Below are 23093 nucleotides of genomic sequence, written 5' to 3' on the forward strand. Positions count from 1 at the left end.
AAAAATATACCCCAAAAGAGTGGCAGATGATCGGCTTAAGTGTAATCTTTATTTATGAAGCAAAACTATTAATTTAGCTATTTTAAGTATCGTCAGTTTCCATCTAAAAAGAAAAGAAGATAAAAACACATGGAAGTTAAAACGGAACAAAACCAAATAACTTTATTCATTCTGAGCAATTATTTATTTCGTTATAGACCGATATTTTTATTTCATTCCGGTCTGACCGAAATAAATTTATAACAGTATTTTTCGGTATTTCAGTCTTAACAAAAGAACATTTCATTGTGGTCTTTACAACTATTAAGGGAAAAAAAGATAGAAAGTTGCAACACACAAGAATTATTGTCAGTAGTTGTTACGTCACATAACATTTGTCAATTATGGTCAAACGGATGTAAATTGTAGGAGCTTCAATTTTATTGTAGCTTAGCCTAACGGAGCAGAATTTTCAGCAATTGTTCGTTTCAAATGTCCATAACGAAATACCTGAATAAAAGATAACGGTATTTCGTTCCGTTCCGGTATTTTGAATATTTTTTATTTCGGTATTTCGTTCCGGTATTTGAACCGAAAATTATTTATTTCGTTCCGGTATTTGAACCGAAAATTATTTATTTCGTTCCGGTATAACGTTCCAGTTCAGGATGAAACACTGGTTTATTGTTTATTGATGTACAAATAAAAGATTACACTGACACTGATCGTCTGCCACTCTTTTGGGGTATATTTTACTTATTTGATTAGTGAAGACAGATCCGTCGGTCACCACTCTGTTACACAGGCTGATTCTTGTAGTCTGCTATGACATTACACTTATACCTTAAAAACCATTTAAATTGCTTGAAAAAGATTTTATGCCCCAAACTGCCCTAAAGCCTTTGGTATTGTTGTAGAAAATTGTCAGCGGGTTTCTGTGAATGTAGCAACGAGTGGAACTGGACCAGATTTACTGGTTGCTGCCATTGGTGGCCCATTGGGTGCTGTCATGGGTTTTATTATTGGTTTGTTAGTCACAAAATGCTTTTTAATGGACATCTTAAGGCAAAGATTTAAGAAAAGATCCAGAAAAAATGCTTCCATGCACTTGGATCATATTGAAAACTTATCTTCAAATAATCAGGTATTGTAACTGTCTGGAAATATTATCAAAAGTGCAGAAAATAAGTTAAACTGAACTATAGAATTAAATATCTGATGATAGCCAGTGGTATTGGTGCACTGTCTTTGATTAGCTGGTTGTGTTTAACCTTTTTTGTAATCTGGCCAAATAGCAAAAGAAGACAACAGATGATTGAATTATGTGTATGGAAACTTAGGTTTAGCTTGTTATTAATAAATAAACATTTTTCCATTTAAGGTGGTATTTTCAATGCAAAACTTTTTACAAAATTGTAGGAGTGAAACATGTTATAATTTGTGTAGGAGTGAAACATGCATAAGTTTATACTTTTTGTCTGTAAATTGTTATTCCAACAAAGTAACATATTCCATTTAGATTGAGCAGAATAAACATGCCAGAGATACAACACTGTTTTCTGATCGACGATCACATGACACCATTTCTGTACAACATGATGAACTGCATGATGCCGAAACTATCAATGGAACTATTATGTTAAAAAGTAGAAAACATTGATTCTTATGAAAAGCAAAACTATGGATGTTGGTCATTTTTGAAACATGTTTTTTGTTCCAATACTTTTAGACCGATTTTTATGTGGTAAACTGCATTGCTGGAAATTAGCTGCAAAGATATGCATATTTATAATTTTTGTCAAAAATAAACCTTTAACACTGAATTTTAAATGTCTTGTTGGATATAAACATCCAAAACCTAATTTAAACAAAACTATTCAGTAGCAAAACCAAAAGATACTTGGCAATTTGCCTAAGTGGATTATATATTTCCATTTTTCCTAGGTAATACTACTGGACTGATTGATGTTATCATGGCAAGCACACTTGACCTAAAGCTATATGAGTTAATGAAACAAGAAGAAAGCTCTTCTTACAATATGCAGATTATTGCATGGGAACACAGACATACTTGTTTATTGCAGGTTGGTTTGTCTAATAATGGATCTGTATTTCATTTATTTACTTCTGTTAAATGATACATGCAAAACCATACTTTGATACACACAGTTTTTTTGTTTGCTTCAGAAAAGCCTGAACTTTTAAGCCACATTTAAAGTAATATCAGTGGTGCCCAACCGAGAAGGAAAACTTAAGGAAAGGAACTTATTTCAATTTTACATGTGGATTGTAAATAGACACTAATGCTCTGGTAATATAACCTGTGAAGTTCTTAAAAGTCCCAGTTTTAAATGATCTTTGTATATTAGCTACAATGTAGTATATTAGGAAGGAATGAAATTGTTTTGAATTGTTAAGGGAGGAATTCGTTGAAAAAGGTTGGGAACCGTTGGGTTCTTTCCTTTAGATAGCATCCAAAGTCTCAAGCTGTTTAAAAATAATGTGTCATCTAACAATTGGACTTGGCCTATCCTGTTCCTGTACTGTAGTTGCTTATGTTATTTATGCAATTTTTAGCAACTAGGTTTTCTTATCAGAATGTGATTCATGAATGGTAAAGTAACTTATGTTTTTATCAGACATTCAAGCTAATTTTGACACAATACTTCAAACGACAGCAAGTGACCTCAGAAGAATATACAAATACATTGACAGCTGCTGAAAAGGTAAAACTACAAAAATTGCAAATGTCATTCGAGTTTGGTTTTCTTGGATGATTGGAGAGCTCGTTGTTTTCTAATCAACCAGATGCTTGCAAAGGCAATGAGGAAATACCAACGCTCAATAAATGATGAATATAAACATTCCTTGGACCATTCTCACAAATTTGACTCCATTCCACTCAAAGAAATATTCCAAGCCACATATCAAATGGTATGTCAAGGTTAATGTGTAATACTTCATTTTTTATTTTATTCTTTTAAGCTGCATGGCCTGTAACATAAACTCGCCTTGCACATAGAGTTATTAACTTGGTATTATTTGGTCAATTTTGGTTCATAGTGACCTATTTCAAGTTTGATCTGTTGGGCATAAGACATAATTCAAGTTGAGCTTATTAATACAAATTAATATTAAATTAAGTATTTGTGCATTTTTGGTGAAAAAATGAAAAGATCAGTTTAGGAATAATGTCAACTACTGTTTTTTTTACCATCATCCTCAAGTTAAGTAAACTCTTTTTAGCCAGGGTGAATAGTTTTGGTATCATAAACGTTTTGACTAAAACTTACTTTCATATATCCATGATATATGCTCTAGTCATTTTGGGTGATAGTTCCTTCTGGCAGTTGATGGCATATACTCCTGTTTGTGCTTTACAACTGTGGCCTATGATAGGTCAAAAAAGGTCCATTTAAAATTCTGTTAGTTTTTTCTGCTTGGTATAAGGTATGTATGGCTATATTGATCGCCATTACATGTAAGCAAATACTTTGAATTGAGTCGATTGAGTTTATTTTGTCGGGCAAAACTGTCGCAGCACAATTGCGCTACAATATTCACCAAGCCGGAAATAGCTGCGCAACGTTTACAAGAATATGTTTACAAAACATATTTCTGGTTCAACTTCAGCAAATTTAAGCACTTTCAGCAAAAACCTGCACCATGCCCAACTAAGATTTATTTCTGGTGTGAAAATGATTTCAGACAAGTCTACATTTTACAGGTTGAAGACATGCAAAATGTATGTAGTGCATTTGAATCAAGTGTGCTAGGTGGTGAAGACAAAGAAGTTATACATTCTGGTCTGGTAAAAATTACCTCTGCTGTGGAAGAGAAGATAAGGACACTTAATGAATACAAACTTGAGGTACAGAAATTGCCTCAGTAATTTTTTAAATTACCGAAAAAAACATACTTTTCAGCTATATATACCCTTTTTCCCTTCATGTGCCTAATGATTTTTTGTATGATGGTGTTGAATTGCTTTACAGTTGTGTTTTCTAACATAGAGATCACACCTGCAATTTGACTTTTAAGCAGGCAATTATGGTTTTGCTCAAAGCTTGATCTGAGTTTGGTCCATTCCATTTATCTTTAAGTGGTGTTGTGTCCTCTGCTAGCTAGTTTTAAATGTGTTGTTGCATTTTTATGCTTCTTTAGTCAAAGAAAAGCCTACTTTTCTACAAGGTTAAGACATACATTTAACCATGTGACAATATTAGTATTTGTTTAGGCAATTTGGTGGAAAGTAGGCAAAGCAAGGTTGGCAACACAATGTTTTAGAAGCAAGAAACACTTTTATTGTTTATGTAACCCTAATTGTAAAAATAAGTACCACCAAGCATGTTTTTTCTCGTTGTATTGCTGGAAACTGACCAAGCTAAAAATTATAACAGAAAATATTTGTAATTTAAATCAAAAATTTCTCTGCAGGGAATTTAGTCCAACTCATTTTGAATTAGTTATACTGTAAGCTTTATAATATGGTGTAGCTGCAGCAAATCCAGTGTACCACTTTTTAGCACTCAGCGCTTTTCGACTTTGTTGTAGCGCACTTGTGTTGATATCGTTCACCAAACAAAATAAACTTAACTTAACACAAGTTAATAAGTGTGCAGACAACTAGCAAACTTTTACGTAGGTGAACCTACACAACTATACACATGTTGTTTTGCAGGAATTAAACGCTTTGAACCATCGGCAATTTCTGGTTGTTCAGGCCTTCCATGGAGGAAATATAGCTCTTTTGGAGTCTATAAGGTAAAATATGTTCTGTGTCAACATACAGCATTTATTCGCTGCTGTGGCTTATAAAGTTTTTACACTACTGTTTGTGTGGCATACAATCAAGGGCGGCTTACATTTTAATATCATACCAATATTATTTCTACACACATGCTTTTTAATTGATTTTGTGTTCAATTTTTTTGGGGCATATTGACTTGATACTTCAACATATGCTCTGCTGGATACAATTATTTGAGTAACTAACAAATGTTGACAAATAGTTGTACTACATAGCAACATAAAGAAGTGTTATTAAACAATAGTATCTAACATCACTAAATGCGGCATACAATTGAGGGTGTCTTAGATTATTATTTTTTTAATATCTTAACATGCAGCTTATAATCAAGTGAGTAAATGTGGTATTAAAACTTCATGTTGACATTTAGTTAATAAAAAATGTAACATATTTTTTTTCCTTTTAGGACACGGCGTAGTTATGTAGAAACAATTTTGCAGCGCCTGAGCAAAGCTGGTCATTTAACCCATGATGCTAGCGGCCAATTATGGAATCAATTTAAAGCTGAAATTGAATCAGTAATGGATGACACCACAGCTGGTAAAGCTTGTTTTGGAGATTTTCTTTGCTGTTTTATTACTTTCACTAGTTGTTAATAGCTTACCCAATTCCTAACGTTTTTTGCTCTAATGCAAAATTTTAGTTTAAAACTTGTTTTCTTTAAAAAAAAATGTGACTAAAAATAAATGAATTTTAATTGTCACCTTAAACCTTAACAGTTTTTGAAAAAAATTCCCTGCTTTACCTATGTTTAGTTCCAACAGACAAGATAGGGTTGTAAAGAAAAAACCCCTTTAGGGAGTGATTGATTTTTTGTACTAAAATGCTGTTTACCTTTCATAAATCAATCATAATTGAATTTCAGTTGAATATTTGCTTCCTAAAACTCTAGTAAGGGTGGGCGAATTTTGGGTACAAAAGTTTTTTTTAAAACCACAAACGTTATCCAAACAAACGTTTTACGGAGAAAATAAAACCAGTAGCAACTTGAATAACTTCTGTTAAATCATGTTAAAAAAATATTTAGGCCAAACAGTGTCGAAAAAGGCGCAGTTACTATGGACACATAAATATAGGTGGTGGCTTGCTAGAAAAACAACAGGCTAAGAAACGAAATACTTGAAATGTTTATTTTTTCCTCAAGATGTGCAATTATGCATACAGGCGTTTTACAAATTAAGTGTTCCTGCATGGTACCGATTTAGAATTTCCAAAACCAAATACTGCGGCCGCCGTGATGCGTACAGTACTAGACCAAAAAAATGCGCACAATTGTTCCTTAACACGCCCTAGTGTATGTAACGCTTAGGTACAAAAAATGGTAAACAAAAACCCTTATCCGTTTTTCAACACCAAGAGACCTTCAAAACCCATTAATACCTCATTTGTGGTATTGCTATTGTATGAGGAAATGTCCTATTGACGTTTCAACGCCTTCTTATGCCATAGTAGGTTAGACAAATATTAACTTTCGCGACAATAGCACAGGTCTTTGCGGTAACAATGGAATTTATGCTGGCGTTAAGGGAATAGAGGGATGCTATCTTTGTTCAATTTGTGGTAAATTGTTGCAACCCGTTTCGGTTTTATAATCGAAAGCTTTTGTGGTGCGCTATATGAATGCTGTGGTATTTTGCGCGCCCTTTGGGATACTTTCATAACGGTTTATCTAAAGCTGTTGTATGTATGGTAACCTCCAGTGACCTCTGGAGTAAAATGGCAAACAGATTATGGCTAACGTACTGAAACCTATTTGTTATTTAATGTTTTGGCCTTTTTAATTCCATGTTTTTGCTAAGTCAAGAATATGGACAATGAATTCCAGACAATAAACGTTGAATTTTTATTTGTTTGAGACGTTTAGGTAAATTTTAAATCACCCAAAAAGGCGTACAATTGTCTGCTATAAAGTGTTTTATCATAAAAGTTAAGTTTAAACAAAAACAAAACATCAATTGAGAAAACGTCAAATCAGAATGTAACGCCGAGATTGTCATCAAAATTTTTGCATGGACACCAATAAATGTAGGAAACAACTGCTGCATGTGCTATAGTAAATCGAACGCAGTAACATTGATTGTGCGTTTATGGTCAACAAGACGTCAAATTTTAATCCACCAACGTTGGTATAGGCTTAAAAGTATACTAAATGTCCGATACCAGAAATGACATCCTAGATACAAAACCATTAGCTATACGCAAACAAAAATCCCGCACTTGTTTGGCTCATACATAACAAATACTTTTTTATGCTTTCAAGTTTAATGAATACGTAAATTAACCGATTTATCGGGATAGACCGATTTTAATTATCGCCCGGGCTGATTTTCGGCGCCGTTATAAGGTGTATTACCGATTATAGGTATTGGCCTTTTCGTCACCGGACGGCCGATAAATGGCGCGTTTGTAACTATGTTATTTTTGCTTGGCGCAACTGTGTCTTGCTTAAGATATTGTCCAATAACTGATCGGCATCAAGGCAAATCGAAGTCGCAAGCTTTGACGGGGTTTTCGTTAGTTCCGTTTTTACACGGTTCGTTCGTTTATTTGACGTATAGCAAAGCATGACCTTTGAACTACATATTTTTGTTACTTTGTTGTACAATCACCCAACGTTAGCTTTTCAAACAACGTTGGAGATTTTGATTTCAAAAAAGATACAAGCTTGGGCCTTTTACTGCAAACAAAGTATCGGCTTTCAATATCGGTGATTTAACTACCGATAATTGTTATCGGTATCGACCTTACGTGCCGGTCTATCTCTAAACTAAATATGCAACAGACAAAAAATTCCGATTTAAAAAAAATTATATTGAAATATTTAATCACTGGCGCCCTTGTGTGGCCGTTTTAGAGTTGGAAGAGTCACTAAGAGGAATTCAGCAACAGTCTATCGAACAGCGAAAATCAATTTTTCAACAAATCGAGCAAGACCGAAGTCAAGCATTGCAGAAATTACTTGACAGGGGTGGACAGAAATTAAAGATACGTAACTTTGTCGAGGTACCTTCCAAATAAGGTCAACATTATTTCATCGCTCAACAAAAGTTTCCGTAAATGCACACTTATGTGAAATAATAGCGTATGCTGTAGTTGTAAATGTACTGTATGATGACTATTGTGATATTTCTTTCGCTGTTTTTTTTTCATTTTTACCAATGCTTGAAGTCTAAACACTCTAAAACAACAAAAGCAAATATGGCTATTTTTTGGTATTTAAATGAAACACTTGCGGTCTCTTAAAACTACTTAGCGGTCACCCAAACCAAACCTTAAAAAAAAAACTGGGTACGCGTACTACTAGTGGTACGCCAGGGTTTTTCAGGTGGCTACTTTTCTGTTATACTTGATTTAAGTCACTTTAAGAATCGCTACTCAACTGACCCAACTGATCAGGCTTTTTTGTGCAGACCCCGTGTTTTGGACGTTTTTTAGGAATTACTAACCTTGCTGATTCTGCTAAAATTTGCTAGTGTAGTCAAGAATAACTCTTGGTCTACCCATTTAACCATGGTTTTGTGCGCAACGATAGAAAAAGTCGTCAGGTGGTACGCGACCAGTATAAGGTTGAGAACCACTCCCCTATAGTTGCTCCACGTTTCGAACGAAATCGCTATAGCGACCCGAAAAAGTAACGTTTTGAATTTAACTTTATATCTGAAACTGAGAAATTGTATAAACCAAAGTTGTAAACGGGCCTGAAATTGGAGCCCGAACCCGAACCCGAATCCTTTTTGAGAAGCCCGTTTAGGCCCGAATGTTTGATTGACAGGCCTATACTTTGAAGCCGTAGAAAAGAACAAGGTAACAAACACAATAGACAATTGGGTTTAAACAAGGCTGGCTACTTTATCTATCTAAAAATACCGACACAGAGTGTAAAGCCAGGCCCGAACCAAGCCCGTTTTTTGAAGAAACCTATAAGCCCGAACCCGGCCAGACTTACAACTCTGGTGTAAACTACTGCCCGTAATATCACCGGAAACGGACTCATTTATGAAAATTTTATACATGGACTTTTCCACAGGAATATTTTGCAACTTTAATGGAATTTTACCAACACGAATCGACAGCCAGACATCAACTCACCAACAATGAGGCCGCACAGGCTGCGAAAGTTCAAAAGGTAATAACTTTTCGTAGAAAGGAAATGATACATTGTATTTTATGGTAAACCCTTTCGGTCTGTCCAACGCGATGTTCTGATTGGCCAGAACTTGTGGGTGTGTAGACTCATAGTAAAATGTTAAATCAGGCCAGAGCCGACCTTCTGTTCATACATGCAAATTAGCTTAACTATTTATATAAGTAGGTTTTTGTAGGTTTTGGGTGACTCACTTACTACCGGAATTTTATGTCTTTGTTTACCTTTTACTGTCGTTTCAAGAGATTTTTTACTACAGTTTATTGGTTGGCGGATTCGGGCAAAATTTTCTCGTTATATGATTGTGCTGTCGTTTTTAAAAGAATGAAGCTAGTGTTACATCGCAAATTACTATTTTGTCTACCGTTTCCCCATAGAGTGGACGTCTGTGCCCACCAGGAGCACCGAAGTAGACGTTACAGCTAGTATATTTAAAAACTGTATACTTATGGTTCACAAATAAAAACACAAAAAGTCGCGACAAGGTGACAACCTGCCGAGTGTTGAGCTGTTGTACCAAAAAATCTGTTTCTGCCCCTTCAATTATTTTCATGTCACAGCAAGCCATTCTAGCTCAGTTTTTCTTGATGGTTCGGTCTTGTTGTTTCCATTTTTTGAAATCATGGCATACTATGTAGCATTCACAATGGCAACGGTGACCGACTAATTAGGTATAACGCCTTCAATGAGCCTGCGATCCGATCCGTAGCCTACCCGTTACTTTAGTGCAGTGGTTCCCAACCTGGGATTCGCGGACCCCCAAGGGGTCCGTGAGATGGTTTTAGGGGGTCCGTGGAGGCAAACATTCTTAATACCATTACTCAATAGTACAATATTTTTAAGTTTTCAAACCGTTTTTACAGTCCTGCATACAAGTGCTAACTGTTTATCAAACCTTCGGATCAAGAAAACTTGCTTTTTGTGTGATTGTAACCTCCATTGTGACATCACAACACACAATAGACTTTATAGTGCTTTGTTTTAAGTATTGTATACCAGAAAATTTATCTCTTTGTTGCGTTGACTGGTACAGTACAGAACTTTATTGAGATTTAATTATTGTGAAGGTTGATTAAAATTCTGCCCCCAAAAATGAAAGTATAATAACGTATAATGCAGGAAACGAAAAAAGACTAAATTATTTTGGGGGTCCGCAGACCTATAAAATTTATAAAAGGGGTTCGTGACTACAAAAAGGCTGGGAACCACTGCTTTAGTGGCATATGAAAAATAAAACATGCAAAAATGCATTAATTTCCTTTAAAATTTTGAACAATTTGCCGGCCAGGGCTTGTCCCTGTTTCAGCACAGCAAAACTTTCTTTAAGGTTTGTTGTTTGTTTGAATTTAAGGTTTGTTGTTTGTTTGAACTTTTAGTTGCTGTTGTACAGGTTTGCATTAACCATTCCAAAGCGGCGTTTAATGAGGGTTTGTAAAGCACCATAGCGACTTTACTTAATCCATTGTCACGTATGTTTAGGCGCAATAGCTAAACAATGCACAGTACTATAAGGTATATTTGGAATGTAAATTGCTTTTACTTTTCTTTAAACGTCTATATTTTACCCCTTCTATACAAAATACTTGAAAAAAAAGGAATTGTCGGTAAAATTGCTGATGCAGCAAATCAGTCTTTTCGCACGTTATATGTTCCCAGGTGCGAACAGCAAACGTCCAAAGCTGACGCAGAGATTGTGTTGCAAAGGCGGTTAGTTTGAAGTTCGTGTGAGGTGACTCTTCGCAAAATTGGTGACTGAAACGACAAACTAAAGCACGTTTTTACTCGTTATACAGATATCGGCCAAAGTATCGGAGGAGTAGCAATACCACGTATAGTGCCGAAAACAGTATTATCGGGCCAATCCTGGATCGAATATTCGAGAAAGCTCTAACACACATATGTCTTTTTGTGCAGATAGCGAAACTTAACCTGTCCGTCCGATGTGACGAAGCCCAGGAGAAGCTTTTGCTACATTTGTCTGAAAACCAGATCCTGAACGCACATACAGCTCGACAACTGATGGATGAATTGGGGCTGAAGATTAAAGTGAGTCTTTACTGTTGCAACAGTGGCAGAAATGTCATTAAGTTTAGATGGAAAGTCTAGATACGGTTTTTACATTGTGTTCAAGGGCTATGGACTTATTAAAAATGCGAAACCATTTTGGTTACGTGAAAAAAAAAAAAAAACTACAAAACTGTATTTGTGTGAATTTGTTTTTTCATCGGTACTTTAAACTTAGATTCGGACAGCAACTTTTTGGATTAATTCCTCTCTTAACAATTGTAATCATTTTCATTTATTCCTACTATATTATAAGCTTACATAGCACTAGTATATGCCAAAACATACAAAGATCGTTTTGAATTGGGTCTTTCCTTTTTCAACTTTACAGGTTATATTCCCAGAATTAAAGTGTCTATTCACAATCCTCATGTCACGACTTATATTTCCACCCCCTTAGTTTTAAAATTCCTCCTCGATTAAGTACCACTGTATTAGGAACTTTTAAAAGCTTTATAACGTTGACATCAATGATAGATAAACCAACTATGTGCTGTTGTGTACCAAGTTGCATCCCTTACGTTGGTTTTAGTTCACCTGACGATAACAAACTAAACCAGTGGTTCTCAAACTCGGTTTTTGGGGCCGCATGCGGCTCCCAACTACTTATTTTGCGGCTCGCACCAGACCTCAGAAAACCACCAAACATTGCTATTTTAGCTTTCAAAGTCATCTTCTTTAGTAATTTTCTCAAGGTTTCATTTTTTGCGGCTCCCTACACACTTAAAAAATACCATTTGGTCCCGACAATAAAAAAGTTTGAGAACCACTGAACTAAACTGTCGAAACGTTGTGATGTTTAACACTCATATATTGACTTGTATCTTTTAGCTCAAACTGAATGGTATACCTTGACTGTGCCATAACAGCACGCACCGTTTTTGGCTTTTAGAAAAAGTCCCTTTATTGTATGTATTGTTGATTTTCGTTGCACAAAAAATGCAGATATCAACACGATAACGTAACAATATTTTGGTCTGTTAAAAAATTCAGTACCCACCCTCCGTTAGTAACCTTCGGAACTAGGGCTGTTATCAAACAAATAATTATTTGATTATTTGAAATTTTTAATTATTTGAAAATTTATCAAATAATTTTTTACTCATTTCAAATAATCAAATAATTTTTCCTGTGCAGTACGCCTCGATATATGGACAAACTTAATTTGATTGACCACATTGGTGACATTTTTATGAAATTGCGGATACACAGAAGCACCTAAAACATATGTTTTCAGCCTTATATTAATGTTTTGATTGTTTAAAAAATTGAAAACCTTTATTTGATAACAACCCTATTCGGAACTTTTTTTCACAGGAAGCTGAGGAAGAGGTTTCTGCGGTAAACGTTGCCCAAACCCAACTTGTCGAACGTGAAGCGAAACTGACCGTTGAAGCCATGCGGAACGCTGGGGGCGTGGACTATCACGTGACAACGGATTCGACGGTGCGTGACCAGAGGGAAATTGTCCAGCGCTTTGTGACCGATGTTCACTACCTTAATGAAAGGTGCGAAAAACTTATATTTACAACATGTAAGGGAAATTTCCTCCCTCCCAACTCTTTTTGAACAATGCACAGTTTTGAAATTGTATACAGAACTGGGAGTGATTAGTAAATAACTTAGAATTGAAAATATTTTCCAGCTAACAGAATCAGTCAATGAATTTACATGTAAAATATATATTTCGCCCAACTGGAATCTTCAGTTCCTATAAACACTGCGTTTTGATGTTTACAAATATTTATATTTTATTGATGTTTTATTCTGTGGTTTTGTAGGAACTGAATATTCCAGTTGGCGAAATATATATTTTCCATGTAAATTTATTGACTGATTTCTGTTACTTGGAAAATATTTTCCATTCTCAGTTTAACTTGTGCAAAGTCTCAAAATGTTTGTGTTCTGCCCATGCCACTAACATAAAGAAAAACTCCCTTGACCTATATTAACACAATTGCGTATTCTGGTCAGTTCTGCCCTTAGCCAGTCGGACTGACCTATAGTGACTTCTTACTTTATGCAAATGTTATTACATTGGACGGAAGACATGAAAAGGTTGATAAATATTTTAAATTCCCGTGTGACTTTTTTATTTCTTGAGGCATGTACAAAAAAAGATTCTTTTTAAGTAAGATTTTAGAGACTGATTACTGATTTTAAGTCAAGTATTTGCTTCTTTATTGTCACTTACTGAAACAGTACGCCTCAGTGATCGTTGACATCGATATGCCTACTATTAGAGAGGAACAGATCGTGTAAAAAAAACATTTATAACATAAAGTTGTGCCTTTTATTTTCAATTTTCCGATAATGCCACAGAGCAAAGTCATGAAGCAAACCAGAATCGCTGTAAATTTGTCTTCATTACGTGGCTTTTATACCCGTATTTACCAATATATCTTTTACAGTAAAGCCAAAAAATCAGAAGGAGGTTTTGCTTGAAAACACACATACAATAGTTATAATGTGATTATTTATACAGTTTAAACGTTTTGCCACAGTGACCGATCCGCTGTCCTTGCCGAATACGACACCCGAGTCGCTCTTTTGCGCAACCTAGTGGACGTGATTCGCGTTCAAGTATTTCGTTTTCTTGACCGCGAACTGACGGAACGTCAACTTCGAGCTATATCCCTTGTACGCGGTGAACAGCAGCTAAAAACAGACGAAGACGTCAGAAACTTGGTAATAGTTGTTTAAAACTGCAATGTATCGCGGGATACATATATAGTGTTAATAGTTAGTACCCTATTTAGAGTAGACTATGCGCTTGCACAATTGCACATGTACTACATGAAAACTCCTAAATTATGCTGGGCTTAAATTAAAATGAAACTTAATTTGTACATAAAATATAGGCGTTTATCAGTATGGCCCTTTATGTACCACAGAATGCTCATGTAACTTGTATGTGCAGAAACAGGGGAAATCGCTTACTAGAGACGACCAATACATGGTAAAATGTCTGCCGTTTAAATCGTCAAAACTGATATTTGTTCAAGCATTTCATATTGCCTCTGGAGTATTTTTGGTCGACTCACAGTTATACAGAAAATGGCCAATTTTCTGTGCAATTTTCCACGCTAAAAACAACTATCGTGTTCCAATGAAACATTTGCTTTTTATTTTTAGGCTCAACGCCTTGGAGAAATGCGAGAAGAGCACTTTGACAAGTTTGCTGACTTATATCGAGCAGTTGGAACGTTAATGTTCGGCGACTGGCTTAAACAACAGGTCAGGTTTTGTTCAATTTGAAGAAACGCACTGCAACTTTTGCATGCTCACAATAAAAAAAGTTAAAAATTTTGTACTTATTGTTGGCCGCAGATTTTTTTCGTATGTGGTGTCGCTGCAAAGAGACTGGTAGCAAACTTGGTCACATTGGAAGAAGAAGAAAGACGTGAAAACCAAATATTAAAAAGCATTAAGGTACTATAATACCTGAATAAATACAAATTACTGCGTTTTGAAACTTGTTCAATATAAACAGTGTTAACTTCGTGTTAACAGTGTTCAATTGATTTACCTTGTTTTCATTTATTTGCAATAGATTTCAAGGCTTGACTGATATTGCAGATGTTGGCTGATCTCTTAATTAGCCTGTTTAGTTTCACTGTTGTTGGGTTGACCTATGTGACTCCCTTGCGCTAAATACCATGTATATGCCGTGATTGCTATCTACATAGGCACTTCAGGGCAGATCCCGGGTATAAATCTATGTTCATCTTAACTGATACTGATCAATCGTGCGATCCCCTACTACGAACCTGACATGTGCAGCATACAACGCAGGCAACGTTACTTGTGATTCGACTTTCGACGGTTTCGCCACTAAACCTGTGTAGCAAATTTGGAAAGACTGCTGTCATTGGTTCGTCTCCCATGGCAATGGGAATCCATGGTGACCGGCTGATTTAGTATAACGCCTCTAATGGATCTGGCTTTGTATATGGTTTCGTGTTTTGTTATTTGCTTTGTATATGTTTCGTGTTTGTTTATTGGGAACTCGTTTATTTTAATCTGTTTGAATAAGGAAATATTACAAGTTAGCAACAGTTTTGGATGTTATAAATATTGTTTTTTAGGGAGAAGTTTCTGGAACTTTGCTGCGCTCAGGAAAACTCGACCAAGATCAATTGGAGAATTTGGTGGCCGAACATCGTCGTGACGTCAGCGCGATTGAGCGGAACCTACGTCAGTCACACGATATTCAGTTACAGGTAAACGTTGCGAAAACAAGACGTTCATCGTATTGGGTGACATTTTCTTAATGTATATTAAGAAATGTCCGGGTCGTCTGGTAGAGTTGCTCGTGGGAAAATATGTCATACAACATCAATGTATTCAACAATATTGATCCGTTTCTGCGAATGACGTAGCATTATGACGTCATATAATCCTGTGACGTTATTTTTTAACTTTACGACGTGTCAGTTTATGGTTTTATACTGAATTTATTGGTTGCTGATCGTATGTAGATTTAATTGTTTAAATTGAATAATTTTTTGTAGAAGTTGCCCCTGCTCGTTGTAAGTAAGTGCGCGAAAACTCAATAAAACGGTTACTACCACAATAATACAACATCCCAAACTTGCTAAAGCTTTTACGCCATGCACGCATAAACGACTAAACGTGTTTTTGGGAACATGCGTATTTTCTGTATACAGATATTTTCAGTCTTGCTGCACAGAAATTCAGACGTGTAGTTTTCTGATTATTCAAGATTTTTTTTTAGAAATTAGCAGTTCTACCATTTACGCACATAAGCCGCAATCATCTGCGTTGCGACAACTAACAAATCCCGGATAAGCTTATTTTCATTTGCACTGTTTTAACTAGAAAACTTTAAAATGTGTGCTTTTTATCAATTTTGCAGCTGTCCAAGGAACGCCTGAACTCGGCACAGCAACTGAAAGTGATGAAACTTCAGAAAAAAGAGGCGAAACTTCTAGAAGCAAGACCACAGAGTCCTTCAAACTTTACAATTTCTGAAGTCCTGGACAGGTGCAAACTTTGCTTGGTCGAAAACAAACATGTCAGAGGACTGACGTTATATAATGAAACGTTAAACAATCGCGTACTCATATATTTAAACCTGTTCAATAGCGTAAGATAGCACACTCTATACTGAGCAAGCTTGAAACTAGTGATGCAACGAATCGTTCGTTTGACCAGTGGTTCTTAACTGGTAGTCCATGGACCATAGAGGTCCATGATAACTTTTGGGTGCGTGGTCTACAGGACGTTATTTATATTTGGTGATAAACTGGAAATAGTTGCATACAATTTGTTTAATGTTTAGTACGAAAAGTTGTTGGCCACTTATTGTTAGCTGTCTGTTGTTTGATATCACTATTCGAAATTCTTTCAAGCACATCTGCTTGTTGTGGATTCTTTCTTTATCCCTACTTAACAATGGCAAGGTCTTTTACATTTATTTATTGAACTGGTGGTCCATGGCCTGAAACGAGTTGAGGACCACTAGTTTAACTTTGTTCTGACTGAAATCGAGGTAAAACTGCCCAGTTAATGTAGCCAAAACTCGCAATCACGTAAAGTTTGCTGCATTAGGCAAACTGTGGTACTACAACCGAATAGCTGTGTGGCATTATGATCTTGGATTTGCCGGATTTAACGTTGCCTCGACAGACGTTGCCAACCGTTCAGTTGTGGACAAATGATAGTGCTTAAAAAATACTAGTTAGTGCAATAAATAAAACAATAATAATCCTTTATTATTTAGTCTATGTAATTAAGCACAAACAGCTTGTTCATGTTACATATAGGTACCAAAATCTTCGTTTGAGTTGCTGCGTTATTAAAGTTGATTTAGTTGTGTACAGGTTTGTCCTTTTCTAATGTGAATTTATTGTAGATTATTGGAACAAGTAAGAAACCAAAGAAAAATTGAGAATCTCGAATCTGACAACGAAGTTGAAACTGCCACACACGTTTACTTTCAGCGTCTTGCATTCAACCAATCATTAAACTCCGAACTACAGGTTTGACCACTTATGGGATACGTTTCCACCTTTTTTAAACGCATATTTGCCCACCCTTACTTGCTGCTAAGGTCTCATCATAAGCATTAATACGAAACAGCAATCAAAGCATAACCATACATGTATGTGACATTGTTTGATATTTATTGCAAAGGTATTATTGCAGCAATACGATTCAGAGTTGTAAGAGGCCCGAAATTCGAGCCGAAACCCGAAATCGTTTTTGGAACGTTTTTGGACAGTTAGGCATTCGGTAAAGTTCAGCAACCAGTCGTTTTGTTTTTTTTAAATTGGACACAGAATTTGAATTTAGGCCCGAATCAAGCCCTAACTCGACCCGTTAAGCCCGGCCCGACTAACAACTCTAAAACGGTTGCTGAAAATGAATTAAACCGCACAGTTCAACGAACAGAATTTTCTCATGATACGTTTTTTCAGAAATTGGACAAGGGGTTCATGACAAAGATTGCTGTAGCTGGAAACTTGACCAAACAACAATTTCTTAAAAGCGTTCGCAACGGCTTAGTTGCAGGTGAGAACAGTATGTCGTTCTTACTCAAGTTTAGTGAACATAGTTTTACCCTTTTATGACCTTTTCCTAAAATCATACTGCCTATTATCAACAACAGTTCTTTGTGCATAACTTTACCTTTAACATTCTGAAACCAAACTTGTTAAGTAGGGTTGTGCTGTGAATGCTTCAACTAATTCCTACATGTGCCTGATTTCCAACTACTGTAGTAGACGATTTTTCATCCTTTTATTTCACTTTTGCAGCATTTGCAAATGAACCCGAACTAAATACATGGCCGCAAGAATTTGCACGGCTTTGGCCCAAACGTGCAGCTAGAGCTATCGGAAGGCCAACCTCAAGGTCAGACGAGGTCACCTGGGCTCCTGACGTTGGTAACGTGCCCAGTAGAGGACGTAAAGGTCGTAGTTTTCTGAAACGAGTTGCGCATGCAAATGCATAGGTGTTCATTCATATGGTTTGTGTATTTGTTTTTATCCTTGAGGGTCAACATAGCCGTAGGTTGCGTTAGTCCTATGTCAAGCTACGTAAGAGTTCCGTTGAATCATAACACTCAATAGTTTCTTTTTATTTAAAAGACAAATAAACATTTAATAAATACATTTTAGGCATATCTGTAAGGTTTTAATGGGTCGAATGCAAAAATCTTTGTTAAGTTAAATACCAAATAGTATTTGGCAAATACCCTAGCTTGGTTGCGTTGAGTAATTGCATTTCTGGAGGTAAAACAAACATTGAAACCAGTTGATGCCCTTACTTAATTTTCGTAAATTATAACCCTAGCTTCTTGATTTTATTTTGACAAATGCACTATGCTTTACGTGTGTTGTATACAATCACTGTGTTTTGGTGACTTTATTTTTCCGTTTTTCACCCGGTAAAGATGTATTTTTGTTACGTTTATTTCACACTGAAATGTTGCACAGTTTTTAGTTTGCTTTGTATTAAATACACTTTTTGCACAAGTATGCATGTACGCTACACAAAAAACTGCTGCACAAGGTGTGTTTTATCGTATTCAACTATGCAGTGTATTCTGCAAACGCAGGAAGACCTGCATATTTTAAATCGGTCACCAAAATTAACGTTTTAGTTCAAGTATGGTTTTTGCTGTGAAGACTATGAAAAAGAAAGAACTTCTTTGGTACAGTAATTTAAAAGCTCGATAGGTAGCAAAACTTTGTACGTTCTTTGCATTGCAGTGCATAACAGGCAATCAAGAAAAACTAAAAAACTATTTGTTACTGTAACAGCAAATAATACCTGCATTCTGGTATAATATGTGTTTAAATATTAGGCCACAAGTGTTTTCCGCAAGACCATTAAGTTGTGGAATGCAGAGACCAGTTCATAGATCATCGCACATAAGTGTTGTGAAGTGGCATCGGCCGTTCGACCTCTGGTACTCAATTATAATGTACTGAAAAGTGATATAAAATCTCCTTGATGCTATTATTGTGGCAATGATTTAATCTGTTGGACGGGTGACAATGGGCATTGTGACATTCAAGTGGAATCTACCAGTCAAGGAAGGGCATTTTCAGAGCAATACAATTCTACTCACTATTTTTGGACAAAAGCGGATATAACTTATCATTGACGTTAAACTTTGAAATTTCTGCGTTTAAAAGAATGTTTAATAAACAAGTTTTGTTAGCAGTAAACAAAAGAGTTTAATAAAAATGTTTCTTGGGTAGGCTATTTGTTAAAAGTTTTACTTCTGTGTACAATTTTTGTACACGGAAAAGGGTTTGCGAAAAGGAATTTAATTAAATCACAGTGTAGGAACGGCCGAAGGTAAGGATACACTTGTAAGGCCTATGTAAATGCCACGTCTTTTTGTGTCAAAGACAAAGTTTCATGATGTATTTTTGGAAGATTTTAGTACGTCTTTATTTCAGACATCGGAAGTTGTAATCTCGTCACTAGTCTGTGTTTTTCTATTGTACGAATATCAAAGTGATCTAATTACTTCGCGCTATAACTGTTCGTATTTGATAACAAAGGCGGACATTTGATGTTTTTGTGTTGTCTTTTCATGTTTACGCCTTGATAATCGTAAACAGTTACCAGCATTCCCACAACAAGCCCCGACATGTAGTAGGCTATTTCTCCGAGGCTGGATGATTTATTACTCATTTAAAAGCATTTTCAGGCAAGTTTGAACTGTTAAGAAAAAAATTTTGCAATCTGCAGTTAGTTATTCAAATATATTTCTAGTCCCCAAACGTAATTGATGTATCTAACACAATCTATAAAAAATAGATTTTATGCCGTTGTAAATCCAAATCAAGCAAAAGCAAAAGACGCCAAGCAGATAGAAAGGAAATGAGTGCTGTGTTCGATGCCATATGTTGTTTAATTTCTTCGACCGTTCTGTATAGCCCATATTTACAGAGCCGTCAATCAAAATGACATAACACGATCAATACGACCTCCGCAAGGCTAGCTGAAGATTTTAATTTGTGTGTGCAATCTTTTTCTACATCCCAGAAAACAGTATTGATTCTTAAACACCTGGCAAGCTGCGGAAATGTACAGCATGTTCATGTGTATTTTGGAAGCAGTCGGATAGCTTTAGTTTCAGGTGCTACGATAATTTGAGATTTTAGAATTCCCATGCTTGTGTACAGTTTCTCATGGTATGCTTGACGCTGATGGGCGGTTGCGGGGCGTTTGTGTTCATTTACACCAGAGGCATAATAGGTTTTGTGACATGTTCGACTTGTGTACAGTCGATTGTGACGACACATCACTGGGCTTTGATCCGTTCTCAAAGTCTTAGGTTATTTTTGTGTCCATAATAAACGGCTGAATGAGGAAGCATGTAACAAATTGCGCCTTTATTACACGACAGCCAGTGGAATGAACCGCCCTTTTTTACTCCATGTTACTTCCAACATGAATCACGGTAGCAAAACTTTACAGTACTGTTTTTCTTACCTGTAAAGAAGTACAATTGAATAAATTGGAAGAAGCAAGCCACGTATATATTTCAGGTTGATTTGAAATTCATTCAGGTAGCAATAACAGTTGCAACCAACGAAATTCTAAAGACGTGGTATCTGAAGTGTTTGCATACATTAGACAAGCGATGGCATTTTATAATGTTGTGATAAAGTGTTTACAAGAATATACTTTTTTGTAAGTGAAAGTGTTAACGTAAAGTATTCATTTTGGTTCGACAGGACTCTAAAAGTTTGAAGCTGTAAACGTAAAATATACTTGCAACCCAAACGCGTGAACACTATGGCGCTTACAAGACCACGCTTCAGCAGCTATTCTGAGCCACTAGCTTTTCGTGAACTGAAGGCACATTTTCCGGAACCCAACCAGCAAAATGTAAACAGGTCTCCCAAACAAAGAAAACCTCAAAGACTGACACCAATAAAAGCAAATGAATCCAGCAGCAACAAGGCACATTATGTTGACAAAATCCTAGAACACGAAGAGTATGACTTTATTTTCAAGAACAGCCGACCTAAAGATGCTGAGTTTTTTACTTCCATGAATTTTCACCAATCCCCAAGCAGCCGCAAAGTTAGATTTTCTCTGCCTAACACCAAATCAGTTTTGCCAGCTGTTGGAATTCATCGATCGAGCTGGTCAAAGGCTGTGTCAGAAAAGACTCGTAAAAAGTACGCGAATCTAAATTTGCCGCCAATAGAAGACGTTGACGAAGCGCAAAAAGTGAAAACTGAAATTGTGGAAATTATTTCATCAGTTTTACATGGAAACATGGATTGTAAAGGTCACAGGCGGTATGACAAACAAGACGATAAACATGCCAATAATGATCTAACAATTTCGACCAATCACGTTGCACCAGTTTCGACCAATCGCGTTGCATCAATTTCGGATACACAGAAGTTAAAAGCGAAGCTTGGAACATCGCAGGCCTACGGACGTCGGACCATCCGCACGAAGAAAATGGAACCTGTTGCAGTTCTGACTAATCCGACTTTTAAACGATCTAAGATAACTGACAAAGTTCTTTCTCGCAAGGCAGCAGGAGCCAGAAAAACGCTAAATGACCAGACAGAAATTGTCGCAAGAGCTAATAGTCAAAATACTTTAGCGATTGATTATATAACAGCATTGGAAAAAGCTCGCCAAGTACTGTTGGGCAAATTAAACGTACTTCACCCAGCACAAAAGCGACAAAACTTGCCAAGAAGACGGGTTCTTTATTTACCAGCATTAGCTGCCCCTTGCAGCGAAGACTTTGCTGCTACCATGCGGCGTTTTCAGCACGGTCGACGATTTGTGTCTTCGCCGGCAGTTGTGGATCACGTGATACGCAATAACGTCCCATACAAAGACACTGCCAAGTTACTTGACGCTGTGTTGCGACCGCCGTCTATCACAAGAATAACTTGATTTGCCTGCTATCTGTTCACTTGCACTGTTGTGTTTGAAACCGTATCAGCCTCAGGATTGAGTTTCAACGGTGGACAAAAAGCAACATGCGCGCCCTCTTAAATGAGTTTTTCGTACGGATGAAAAACTCGACGACATTTGAGTGTTGAGCTTGGACGAATGACGAGAAACAATCATTTATTTTGTGAAACGAAACTTCCGTACAAAGATTGACTCCTTTATTGAGGATTTATTTGTTGATTTCAGAAGGTTGGCGACATTTAATCAGGTGACACGTTTTGTAATAAGTTGGATTATTTTGTTGTTTTAGATTTTGTTAACTGTTAGCACTTCCAATAGATTTACACTGTTTTTACTCATAGTCTACATCAACCACCCAGAAAATTATCAAGCATTTTCAAGTATTTTTCTAACCAAATCATGCATTTTAAAATAAACTCAGACATAACCCCACTTGTGACTGGTTGGTATACCTGAGCCCAGTATCATCAAAGGCATTTGCCCGCTATCATTACGGTTTCTGTCACCAAACCATATGGAACAAATAAAAGCATGGGTCAGGCCGATGATGTCTTTTACTTGTTTTTTGTGGGGCTAAATTATGCAGTTACTGTGTCTTGAAATGATGTGAGACTTGACATATCTGTGTTGCCTTTTTTGACAAAACCATATTTTAACATTTTTGCAGCATGGTAAGATGAAAAGTGGCTAACCACCAATTGGCTGGTCACCTAAAAAACAATACTAATCTAAAATGTTATCATAATATTTGATACTTATAACGTACTATTCCCGCGTATTTTTTATGTTGTGTTTTTTTTTTATTTTTTTTTTTTTATTTTTTTTTATGTTTTATGTTTATTTTTTAATGTTGTGCCTGCGTTGCCTTTCCACATTTCGCTTTGGTTTAATCTCGATGTGTCGCCTTCTTTCGTACGACGCTTTGTTAAAAAAGTTACATGGCATATAATTTTATTGGCTGTTGTAAGTTACGATTTATTAACAAACCAAGACCAGTAATTCTACGTTAAGTGTGGTCCATCATTACGTCTAGTCACACTAGACTAGACGGTCGTCGAAAGCAATAAGAGTTGGAACCCTTCTCTGAAACAGTTGCAAATTAAACCGAAATTTAGCTTACTCTTGTTTATAAAGCCTGTAGGAGTAGAAAACTGTAAA

At 36.2% G+C, this 23093-nt stretch overlaps 1 protein-coding gene across 1 annotated transcript; it reads left to right on the forward strand.

The window, feature by feature from the left end:
* Positions 1 to 523: 523 nt before the first annotated feature.
* On the forward strand, positions 524 to 18632 carry LOC145233462 (uncharacterized). The gene is made up of 20 exons (XM_080098187.1): positions 524 to 1123; positions 1499 to 1625; positions 1924 to 2063; positions 2619 to 2705; positions 2788 to 2913; positions 3707 to 3850; positions 4661 to 4743; positions 5196 to 5329; positions 7644 to 7792; positions 8817 to 8915; positions 10848 to 10979; positions 12315 to 12505; positions 13502 to 13685; positions 14133 to 14234; positions 14328 to 14429; positions 15086 to 15220; positions 15877 to 16004; positions 16876 to 17002; positions 17441 to 17534; positions 17780 to 18632. The coding sequence occupies exons 1-20, from the start codon at positions 989 to 991 to the stop codon at positions 17974 to 17976; spliced, it is 2616 nt and encodes an 871-aa protein (XP_079954313.1). The 5' UTR covers positions 524 to 988; the 3' UTR covers positions 17977 to 18632.
* The last annotated feature ends 4461 nt before the right edge of the window (positions 18633 to 23093 follow it).

Source organism: Phallusia mammillata, chromosome 6 (assembly GCF_965637545.1).
Source record: "Phallusia mammillata chromosome 6, kaPhaMamm4.hap1.1, whole genome shotgun sequence".
In the NCBI taxonomy this organism is placed as follows: Eukaryota; Metazoa; Chordata; class Ascidiacea; order Phlebobranchia; family Ascidiidae; genus Phallusia; species Phallusia mammillata.